Source organism: Manihot esculenta, chromosome 11 (genome assembly GCF_001659605.2).
Source record: "Manihot esculenta cultivar AM560-2 chromosome 11, M.esculenta_v8, whole genome shotgun sequence".
Lineage (NCBI taxonomy): Eukaryota > Viridiplantae > Streptophyta > Magnoliopsida > Malpighiales > Euphorbiaceae > Manihot > Manihot esculenta.
Genome location: NC_035171.2, coordinates 10,784,506 through 10,795,934, shown reverse-complemented (window position 1 = coordinate 10,795,934; position 11,429 = coordinate 10,784,506). Strand labels below are relative to the sequence as shown.

Sequence of the window (11,429 nt, the reverse complement as noted above, 5' to 3'; positions counted from 1 at the left end):
TTCATTATTAACAGGAGAGTTTCTAGGAAAGCATCCAAACATGTTATTTAAATAGAAGGCCAAAACAAAATGAGAAAGATCCCAACCACTAGGATCCAAAACATAAATAAGTTGACTTATTTATTTATTTTTATCATTTATAAAAAAATAATATATGTATAAAAAATTTTGTAATTTAACTTTAAAAAATAAAATAAATTTATTAAAACATTATAAAGTCTTTCTCATAATTAATAAATTATTTGATACTCATAAGGAGTTAGAGCGATTCGATTCAAATTAAAAAAATTGATCGAATCGAATTAATTTAAAAATTTAATTTGATTTTTTATTCATTTTGGTTCAGTTCGATTTAATTTTTAATTTTAAAAATTTTAATTATTTCAGTTCGATTCGATTTTAATTTAAAAAAAATTTAAAAAATAAATCAAACCGATTAGTAATAATATTATATTATTTTTAATATATAGATATTAGATTACATTAAAATTAAAATATTTTAATTAAATTTTAAAATACTAAAAGTAAATCATAAAAAATATAAAAATTATTAAAAATTTAAACCGATCAAATTAAACTGAATCAAATTGGTTCAGTTCGATTTAATTTTTAATCAAAATTAATTTGATTTTTATAAATATTAAAATTTTAATTTTTAATTTATTTGGTTCGATTCAATTTTAAATTAAACTGATCGAATACTCACCAGACAGATAAAATAATAATTTATTGAGGTTAATTTACATTAATTGTATAATAAAATTTAGTTTAGTTTCTGTTATTAATACGTTAAATAACTAATAATAATATATAAATATTTATTTTAATATTAAAAAATATATAATTATTAATCTATTAGATTATAATTAATAATAATATATAAAAATACTAATAGCATTATTGTGAATTTATGATTTTTATGATTTGATCAGTTCTAAATAATAACTAATAAAATTATTTTTATATAATTTACCAATTAAGTTTACAAGCCCAAATTTAACTCGTGAGCTTAATAACTAATTGCCAGCTCCATGAGCTACTTTGTCTATTCACTCACATTTAATTTGAAATTAAGAAATTTGTAAAAAAAATATTATAATTAATTTCCATATTTAAAATAAAAAATTTAAATTAGTAACTAAGATTTCTTTCTATTTGAAAAAAGAAAAATATATGAATTTATAGTAGGTCCATAAAATAATCATATTATAAAATTTTATGTATTTATATTTTAATTTTATATAAATTTGATTTAAAGTTTAATTTGGTCTAGTCTAGTAGCCACTCCTTCAATCCTATAGGAAAAAAAAAAAAAAAAAAGTCCTGATTGGCAAAAGTTGTCCATCTATATATACTACGGTTACTAATTCTTTAGAAAAAGGGACGCCATTGCTCAGCCCCGTGGTTATCTTTGGTCTCTGTCACTCTCTCTGGCTCTATGTTTCTGACTTACTCTGTTTCTTTGTAACCAAGAATTCTATTCCTTCTTCTTCTCATTCTGATTACACATACTCAAATTGACCTCTGAAAAAGAGAGAGATAAACACAAATAAGGCAGGAAATCAATATAGAACTTGTGGGATTTCTAGAAACCTTCGATTCTCAATCTCAAGCTCAGCCTCTGGACTTGGGTTTTTATTTTAGATGGCCTTTACCAAGTCAGTGCAGAGATTGAGCTGTTTTTTGGTGGAAAATTCTTGGTCATTGTAAATATTTCTTGCCTATACCTGTAGTTTGATACCAAAAAGGAAAAAACTCGGTATTTCTTCCTTGTCTTTATTTATGGTTAATAATTAAGCTCTTTTGTTGTTTTATGTATCATTTGATCAATTTCTTGCAATTTCTGTGAAGGTAGAAGGATTTCATTAAAGAAAGAACACTATGTCAGCTCTTCTAGCTAGAACAGGGAGACATCGACAACGTTATGAGAACAATGTTCGCCTTGTTTCTGGGTAACCCTCCTTCTTTCCATTTATGTAAATTGTTAAAATCTTTTTTTGTTTTTTCCTTGTTTTTTAGTGGTGGATGAAGATGAGTTCCTGCGTGTTTTCTATCTGCTTTCTCTGTCTTCAATAGTTTTGGGACTGTTTGTTTCTTCTGGCAAACATGCATTCCAGTCCTTGTTTTTCTCGGAATTGAATTTGGCCTATTCTGCTACCCCAGTAGTTATTGAAAACTGTGAAATTTTGTCTTGTTGTAGTCACCACTTTATCTCACTCCCTACCCAGAAGAGAATCCCAAGTTCTATAGTAAAAAACCCATAAAATGGGATGACACTTTTTTTTTATATACTTTCTCTTTTTTATGGGCTTTTTATTATTGACTTTTCTACATAGTTAATTTTGGATTTAGCATGATTTAATTTGTCCCATATGTGGAAATTATTAAGTTATAAGCTTTTGGCTAGCCCTGGCCCAGCCTTCATTATCAGAGGATTGAGATCTTCTCATGATTTTAGAAACATGAATTACAATTATCATGTTTCTACAATATCAATCATTGAATTTATAATAGAAATTATCATCTAAAATCAATACGAGCCACTTATTAAAAGTATTAATTTATTGGAAGTATCCTTCAGATTGTGCACAAGATATATTTTGTTGTCACCAACTGGAGAGAAGATCTGAATCTGATACTATTTCATATGCTAGGAAACATCCATCTATTAGGAAATTATAGTTTAGAGGAAATAAAGAAGGGTATTGATTCCATTTTCATTCTCCTTTATCAAATTTTGTGCCTAGAACATTCGAAAAAATTACAGCATAAATGGGTTTGAAGATGGAATTTTTGGTAAACTTGTGTTATGGGATATGAGATTCTCTGAAAATTCAGATTTTGCAACTGGAAAAATCCCCTTAAGCACTATAACTAATCTATTCAGACATGATCTGCAAGCACCTGCTGCATATGACTGAATGTTTCTGACTTGTATTGTGTGTGCATCAGATGTATTCCCTACAGAATTAGGAAAGACACTAACGAAGAAACCAATGAATTAGAAAACAGGATACAAGTCCTCATGGTTTCCTCCCCAAATCGAACTGATCTTGTGTTTCCTAAGGTATGAATTGGTCTTTTTCATCAGGTGTTCGAAAAAGAACTGATTTGTCTGTTCGGTGTTTGCCCCGTTTCGTTTCGTTTCGTTTCATTCTTTTGTTCTGTTGTCAGGGTGGATGGGAAAATGATGAGACTGTATATGAAGCAGCCTGTCGAGAAGCCATAGAAGAAGCAGGAGTTAAAGGAATACTCAGAGTAGGTTTTGTTTTCGGCTAAAAGATCAAATTTACTTCGGAATTAGATAGCAGGGACGAAAAATATTAAATTTTATATTTGCAACCTTTTTGCCTTTTATTTTCCTGCTTGGAAGACTTGTTTTGCAACAGAAGAAATTTGCTCTTTGCTCTACCTGTCAGGCTAATTACTTTTGGTGTTTTCAGGAAGTACCCCTAGGAATTTGGGAGTTCAGGAGCAAGAGTAAACAGGATCCTTGCACCCTGGAAGGAGGCTGCAAAGGTTTCATGTTTGCTTTAAAGGTCACCGAGGAGCTCGAAAGCTGGCCTGAACAGAAAAATCGAGACAGGAAATGGGTCAGTATATAACAGGAAAATTAACTAATTCGTGGACAATTCTTGTCTAGATTCGATTTGTGGTGGACCCAAAATATAAACAATCCACAAAAATTAAATTAAACTCATTTATTTATATCTTAAATCATTATGGGCCAAGTCTAGGTAAGTTTTTGCACTTTACAGGTTTATAGTAATGACAATTTTGCAATTTGCAGCTAAGCATAAAAGAAGCTTTTGAATCCTGTCGATATGAATGGATGCGAGAAGCACTGGGAATTTTTCTAGGAGTTGTAGAAGAGGACAAGAGACCTGAGATGCAGGAACAGATGATGGAACTGTCTTCCATGCCAGTTTCAGAAGTTGTTGCAGATTGTACAATGTTGTCATCAAACTGTTGTTCAAAGCCTGTGAATGGACAGCACAATGGTGTGATTCCATTCCCCTGGCAAATTCCTCTCAAGGGCTTGCCATTGACATAGAATATGCAGGTCTTGCTCTTTTACCTTTACAATGTTTAGGCTGTAGATTCTGTTGCATCTTTCATTTTATTTGTATTATAATGATCCACCATGTAAGAGGATCCCGCTAAGTATCCATAGCTGAAGGATTAAAATGCAGACTCGTAATTGATGAATTTGCCGGTTCGATTCCTAGCTAATGCACATCAATAGAGTCACTAATAAGTCTATCAGAATTGATACTGCATCAATAGAATCTCATCATCCATACATAATAAATTGATATAACATATTCGTATAAAAATATATAAACAGTAAGAATTAACATTCTTATCGAGACTATAACTTATAGAAAAGAAAATAGATTTAAGAATGGAATTAAATATGCAGTATTTACAGATAAAAATATTCGGTTAAATCTTTCGTCGATATTTGACTGTTATACATCAATGGTTGCTTGAATAATTTTTTCTAGTGGCTAATTATTTTAATTTAGCTAAATATATAATTTGATCCCTGATATTTACTCAAAAAATTAGTTGGTATCCTAATTTTTTTATTTTTAATTTTCAACATTTAATCTATATAAAAGTATAATTATTTAGTGCGAATGCGGCTTACACACGCATGCTTCAAATTTTTAATGGTTAAATAGTTATATTTTATTAAATGTAAGAGTTATAGTTATAGTTTATAAAATTTGGATGTTAAATATTTATACTTTTATAAAAATTAGGGGTCCAAAATTAATTAAAAAAAGATTAAGATGCCAATTGACTTTTATATAAAGATTATGGACCAAACTATACATTTTCCCTTTTAAGTTTGTGTGGAGGAGTATGATGCTTAGATGAAATTGATCTTTGACCCATGATTAAAGGCCCAAAACATATGACTTGTAACAGTTTTAAGTTATAAAAGTCTTTTAAATTATTGCAATATCAATTTATTTTTTTAGTTTCTATTAAAAAAATATTAAATTAGAGTAAATATTATAATATATCAAAAAGGTTGAGAAATTAAATTACTCATCTTATTTCTAAATATTATGTTATATTTTTATTTCTATTTGCCTTTCCTCAACATTTTATACTCATTTCTTATTTTATGATTAAAATTTTAAGAAATAATTTACTAATTTCAGTATTTCTTTTTTATATAATAAAAAAAATTATATTTTGCTTTTCTAAAAAAAGGTTTAAAATTGTTTGGGCCACTGATTGTCCAGACAAACAGGTCTTTAAAGTTCAGCCCACAATTCAGTGCCAAATTAATCCAATTGATTTAATTTGAATTTTTAATTTTAAAAATATTAATTTGATCTAAATAGAGAAAAAGGTTAAATTTATATTAATTGATTATTTAAAAAATAAAAATTGCAATTGCTGTGAAGCATAGAGTATGAGATGGAAGGTGGAAAGGCAGACAGTTTACCAAAATTCCGTAAAAAGGCAAATTACAATGAACACTCTTTTCTGATTTCAACATTCCAAGACTAATAATTCCATAATTCAAACAATTTTCACATTCCATATTTTCAACCTCAGTTTCCAAGGCCATCTCCAGGTTTGACTCCCAATCCTCTGCATGCATGTCTAATGTTCCTTCTCATAATCTTACTTGTAAATGTTCTGCTTTTCTTCCAATTATTTAACTAATATATAATCATTCCACTTTCACACGTGACATGGGATGACATTCCATTTCTTCTTTCCATATTTTCAAACTCATTTTTGAACTAATTACTCTTAAATTTTATGATAAATTTAAATTTAATTTAATTTTTATGGTCAACATCTAATAAAATTTTATGATAAATTTTTAAAAATAAAATTTCAACATATATAAATTTTAAAAGTGTGACGAAAATTATAAATTTATTATTAAATTTAAGACGAAAAATTCATTGTTTATAAGTTAATTTTATATTTTAATTATTTTTTTTAAATATTTTTATAATTTTGTATATTAAATTTTTTTAATTATAAATAATTTTTTCTTAACTATTTAAGACTCACTTCTTAATTTTTAAAAAATTTTTATAAAATTTTTTAATTTCTAACCTATCTTAATCAAATGATATTGATTTGATTAAAACTAATAACGGAATCTAATCAATTTTTTATCAAACATTTTAAAACTATCGGCAGAATCTAATAAGTATTTTATTAAATATTTTTATTAATTTAAACATAGCATTTTACTCTTTATTTAGTTTAAATTTAAATTAATTAAGCGATTAAATTTTAAAATAAAGTAAATCAATTGTTATTCTCAAATTTGATAAAAAATTAAAAGTATAAAAAATAAATTTTAAATAGTGATAGTATCCAAAGCCAACTTCCATTTGGCAGCCAAGAGCTATGGCTAAGCCAGCTAACATGAATCCCTTCTCATGGTCCACACCATCAAGGTAATTAGACTAAAATTCAGAATCCAAAAAGTTCAAAATTAATTGAATAAGTTTAATATATTAGTAAATAAAAATTAATTAATTAATAAGGGGAAGAGAGATTGAATAATCCAGGGCAGGGCAGGAGATGCAGCCCACTTTGCCTGCACATGGGGAAAAAAGAATTCCATGTTTGAAGAAACCGCACATCCCAACATAGGCTTCATGTTCTTTGGATTTGTTGTTTCCAACACCCACTTTCTTAATTTCCCCACTACCATCATCTTCCTTTTTTTTCTATTAATTCTTCAATTTCCAACATTTTTAATTTCATGTTACTTTCACCCTGCTTTTTGATTTTTAATTTTTAATTTTTAATTTTAAAAAACAGAACTGAAATATTAAATACCACTTTTAAAATCCACGTGGAATATAGCTCAGAAAGGATACGATCCATGGATGACAAAATACAACATGGTTAGATAATAATCTTGGTGATAAGAATCATTGACTAAATAAATAAAATAAATCACTACCAATTAGCAATTATTGAAAAAGACAAACTTCTGAATAATAAGACTCAAATCCAAAGAAAGGGTTAGTCTCAAATTCATCATAATCCCAATGAAACTTTCACTCATCCTTTCTTTTTCATCAACTTATGGTGAAAATATATGTAATTTATTATTATTACTCTTTTCAAGTCTTTAGGTCTTTGACCTACCACTTCTACCATCTTTCCCAACTAGGTTAGATCCCTATAGAGTTAGAAAAAAAAAAAAAAACATTCCTCAATTTTGGGATATTTGTTTCATGTGAAAGATAATTGTATGGTTCATCAATTAATTTATTTATTTTTTAATTATCCTCTATTGAAATTCTTAATTAATGTGAAAGATAATTAGGAATAAGACAATTTACTTATCATTATAAAAATTAATAAAATAATAAATAAATGGAGCATAATGTGAGACATTTGGTCAAAAAGCCATACAATATTGCAATTTCTTGTTCTCTATAATTAACAAATATAGTGACTAGTCATTGTTTTTTGATCACAAAAAGGAACCTATGTGTTTCTATCACATGCCACCCAACATGGCTTCTCTTCTTTGAATTCCTCTAAATTAAATTATTATTATTATTATAAATTAAAAAAATGGAAAAAAACCCATTATAAGAAAAGCAAAATATCAATAATTTAATAAATAAATAAATAAAGATTTAACTAAAGTTTTTGAGCCTGAAAAAAAGAAGGTTGTGTGGAACTTATCATTGATTTTTGAGGCTCAAATTGGAAGCACATGGCTTTGCAATGATAATACTGAGCCACCAATTAAAAAAATATGCATAAATTATAGATCATTATTTTTTTTTTTACAACAAATAAATAAATAAGAAGAAGAATACCTCTCCTTTAGAAAATACCAACCCTTTCCTGACCTTTTAATCAAATATACACCTGCAGAGTGCAGACCATTTATCCTGTAAGATCACTAGATTTTTACACCACCCTTTAATTTTGGGTATTGAATAAACCTATTGAAATAAGTTAGTTTTTAGAGAGTTTTACCTTTTATCTAATAAAATTATTTATTTATAAAAAAAAATCTCTCTTGTGACATGCCATGTGGCAAGTTTAAAAAATATATATTTTTTAAAAGTTCCATATATCAAAATATTTAGCTTAGATTGGTGATATTATCCACTCATGAACACCATCTTGCTGGCCCCTTTCAAAAATTTAAATTTAGATTTGGAGCTTTTGTTTTTTAAGGATACTCTGACAAGAGTGGGAATGAATGTACATTACTACAATACAATGATATATATATTATTTAGGACATGTGGAATTATCAATGGAGATGTTGTTCACATTATAGCCTTCATTATTCATCTATGATCTTTGACGTTTTCTTGGTATTTAAGAGTTTATTCATCCATTAGTGATAAATTAGTGATAAATGATTGATTAGATTTCGTTAAAAATTTTAATTAATATCGTTTGGCTAAGAAAATATAAATAAAAAATAGATAAAAAGTCAAAAAGTCTTATTAAAATTTTTTAAAAATTAAGAAGTGAGTAATAAATAGCTAAAAAAATTATTTATAATGAAAAAAATTCGAATATGTAAATTTATAAAAATATTTAAAAAATAATTAAAATGTAAAATTGACCCCTAGAATCTTCATATCGAATTTTGTGATAGTCTTACAGCTTTCGTCACACTTTTAAAATTTATGCGTTTCGAAAATTTTTTTTTGAAAAGTTATCTTGATTTTCCATCAAACGTTGACAATAAAAATTAGGACCGATTTAAATATACCGTAAAATTTAAAACTAATTGCTCTGTGTCAACTAAATCGATTGACAAAGTATGTATAGAAATTCTCTAATTATTAAAGTTCGATTTTCCTTCCTTTCTAAAATATTTATGGAAAAAATTTTAATTTTAGTGATCCATACTCATCACACTAGAGTAATAGAAAAATAGTTAAATTAATTAAAAATAATAAAATATCTTTTTCCAAACTACTTTTTAACATTATTTAGGGTTAATTTGTATATGATTAATTTCATTACAATATTTTTTAGTTAAATTCTGTTGTGGTGGAAGTATGTTTGTAATACTCGACTAAATTTCGATATCGGAATTCCAACCTTCCGATGGAATCTCCGTTAGAATTCGAAATCTCGAAACTGAAATCTCCTTAAAAGGGTAAAATAAGGTTTTCATAAAATGAATTTGAAAATTTTTATTTTATGGTTTTGTATTAAAAAGAAAGAAAAGTGTTTTGAAAGAAATCCCCAGGTTCGCCGGCCGAACTTTCAAGATTCGACCACCGAAGGTGGTTTATCCGGCCACCTATAAAAGGTCTTCAAGCCCGAAAATGAGAGAGCTTTCTCTCCATTTTCGAGCAGAGGTGAGTCATTTCCCTCCCTTGTTTACTCTTATTGTTTTTCCTTCAAATCTCTTAAAAAATTCATGAGCTTTCCCTTGTTTTTGAAGATTTGAGTTCAAATCCAAAGTTTTAAACCTTGAAAACCTCCGGAGACCGTTTTCCCTCATCTCTAAATTGGGGCTGCTGTCACCCTTGTGACTCCAAGAGGTAAGTTTGAATCTTTGCCTTTCTTTTATTTTATAGAAGTTTTCAGCAAGTTTTAAAGGGGTTTAAGGGTTGTTAATGCATGCAATGGTTAAATATGAAGTTTTAGGGTTTGGGTTAGGATTGATGATGAATGCTCCTCTTGTGTTGTATGTTGGGGATTAGGCTAGTTTTTTATGTTCCTTATGAGTTGTTGAATGTGAGGATCGGAGTGTTTGGTGGCTGTATACATAGGGCAGAATCGGGTTCTGCCTTGCTGGAGAACCTAGATTCGGCTGCCGAACCTGCTTGTGGAGGCAGCCTTTTGGCCGCCGAATCTACGCCCAAAAGCCATTGACTTTCGAATCTGTGTGGAATTTAGGCCGCCGAACCTACCCCCAAAAGTCACTGACTTTCAGATCTGTGAGGGACCTTCGGCCGCCGAACTTGCCGCCGAAAGTCCCTTGCCCAACCTTTCCCTACTTGTTTTATATGCATGTTTTGATATGTCTTAGGGGGTTCTTGGGAAAGTTGTTTAGAGTGTTGTAAAGGTTATGTTGGTCCCTCATTTGAGTCCATCTGTGTAGGATCGGACTTGAAAGACCGTAGAGGCTTGCAGTGAGATATTTGTGTCAGTGTTAGAAGAGCGTTTGAATACATGAAAGCAGTGAAGATGATAGCCGATGAGTTAGGGGCCAGTGATAGCAGAGTCATTCAGATGGCAGGGTTCACTCTAAAGTGTAAAAAGGCAAAAAAGTGGTTCAAAAACTATGTGGACCCAAAACTGGACGGCTTATCCTGGGAACAGTTTGCAAATGAGTTTGCAGGATGGACCTTTCCAGACAGTTTGAGGGAATTGAAGGTAATAGAGTTTGAGTAGCTGCGACAGACTGAAGAAATGAGTGTGGATGAATATACAGATAGATTTCTAGAGTTGCTTCAGTTTGTGGGTCAGGCTTATGATACTGACCAGAAAAAAGTTAGGAGGTGTACCATGAGACTCCACTCTAGGTATTCCTCCCTGATCTCAGCAGCAGAGTGAGAGAGCTTCCACACTATAGTGGATGCAGCCAGGAAAATGGAGGCTAGTGCCATCATACAGGGGACAGTAAAGCAACAGGTGGCACAGTCTTCGGGTTCCAAAACCTCAAGTACAGGAAGATTTGATCTCTCTTCTCTGAGTGCAGCTGCCACGGGAAGTAAAAAGTGGAGTAGATCCACTAAGAAGATAAAGAAGAACAAGTTCCGGAACAGGTTGAAGTCTGGTCTGGGAATGGGTAGTGGTTCGAGCTCTGGTTCAGATAGCTTTGGATGTGTGAGGTGGGTAAGCCGCACAAAGGGCTTTGTCGGTTTGAGACTACAGCTTGTTACAGATGTGGACAAGAGGGGCACATGGCATGTGAGTGTCCCAATACAACTAGGATGACACAGTCTCAACAAACGGCTTCTGGCAGCGTGGCTCAGCCAGCAGCTTTAGCCACATCTCAGGGCAGAGGGTGAGGTCGAGGGAGAGGGACAACCTCTTCTTCAGCAGGTTCCCAAGGGGAAGGTCCTTCAGCTCCAGCACGGATCTTCACCATGACACAGTAGGAGGCCAACACATTAAACACAGTGGTGTCAGGTAATCTCACTATTGGGTTTTCTGATGTGTATGCTCTTATGAACCCTGGTGCCTCTCATTCTTTTGTTTCTCCGAGAGCCATAGACAGTTTGGGTTTGATAGCTTCCAGGTTAGAGTGTTCCCTTTGGGTCAGTGGGTCCAAGTGTGATCCATCTGTGGCAGAGACAGTCTGCTGCTTTAGCCCAGTTATAGTTAAGGATAAGTGCCTTCCAGCCAACCTTGTGGTTTTAGATTTGACTAATTTTGACGTCATTCTAGGGATGGATTTCCTCTCTACTCATAGTGCTACCTTGGAC

The 11,429-nt window shown here is 30.5% G+C and overlaps 1 protein-coding gene across 4 annotated transcripts; it reads left to right on the top strand.

Annotated features, from left to right (window-relative positions):
• The first annotated feature begins 1,362 nt into the window (after window positions 1-1,362).
• LOC110625991 (nudix hydrolase 12, mitochondrial) lies at window positions 1,363-4,209 on the top strand. Of its 4 annotated transcripts, none has more exons than XM_021771712.2 (6): window positions 1,363-1,706; window positions 1,856-1,952; window positions 2,953-3,067; window positions 3,175-3,258; window positions 3,444-3,593; window positions 3,791-4,209. In XM_021771712.2, the coding sequence occupies exons 2-6, from the start codon at window positions 1,882-1,884 to the stop codon at window positions 4,052-4,054; spliced, it is 684 nt and encodes a 227-aa protein (XP_021627404.1). In that variant the 5' UTR covers window positions 1,363-1,706; window positions 1,856-1,881; the 3' UTR covers window positions 4,055-4,209. The 4 variants fall into 4 exon arrangements, with proteins under 4 accessions (XP_021627404.1, XP_021627403.1, XP_021627402.1 ...); XM_021771711.2 differs by having other exon boundaries at window positions 1,852-1,952; XM_021771710.2 differs by having other exon boundaries at window positions 1,363-1,759.
• The last annotated feature ends 7,220 nt before the right edge of the window (window positions 4,210-11,429 follow it).

Bases quoted from the DNA above. Each gene is read 5' to 3' on its own strand.
- LOC110625991 (XM_021771712.2), top strand. From the start codon at position 1,882: ATGTCAGCTCTTCTAGCTAGAACAGGGAGACATCGACAACGTTATGAG. The intron at 3,259-3,443 runs GTAGGTTTTGTT...TGGTGTTTTCAG, and splicing joins GAGTTAAAGGAATACTCAGA to GAAGTACCCCTAGGAATTTG. The intron at 3,594-3,790 runs GTCAGTATATAA...TGCAATTTGCAG, and splicing joins AAAATCGAGACAGGAAATGG to CTAAGCATAAAAGAAGCTTT.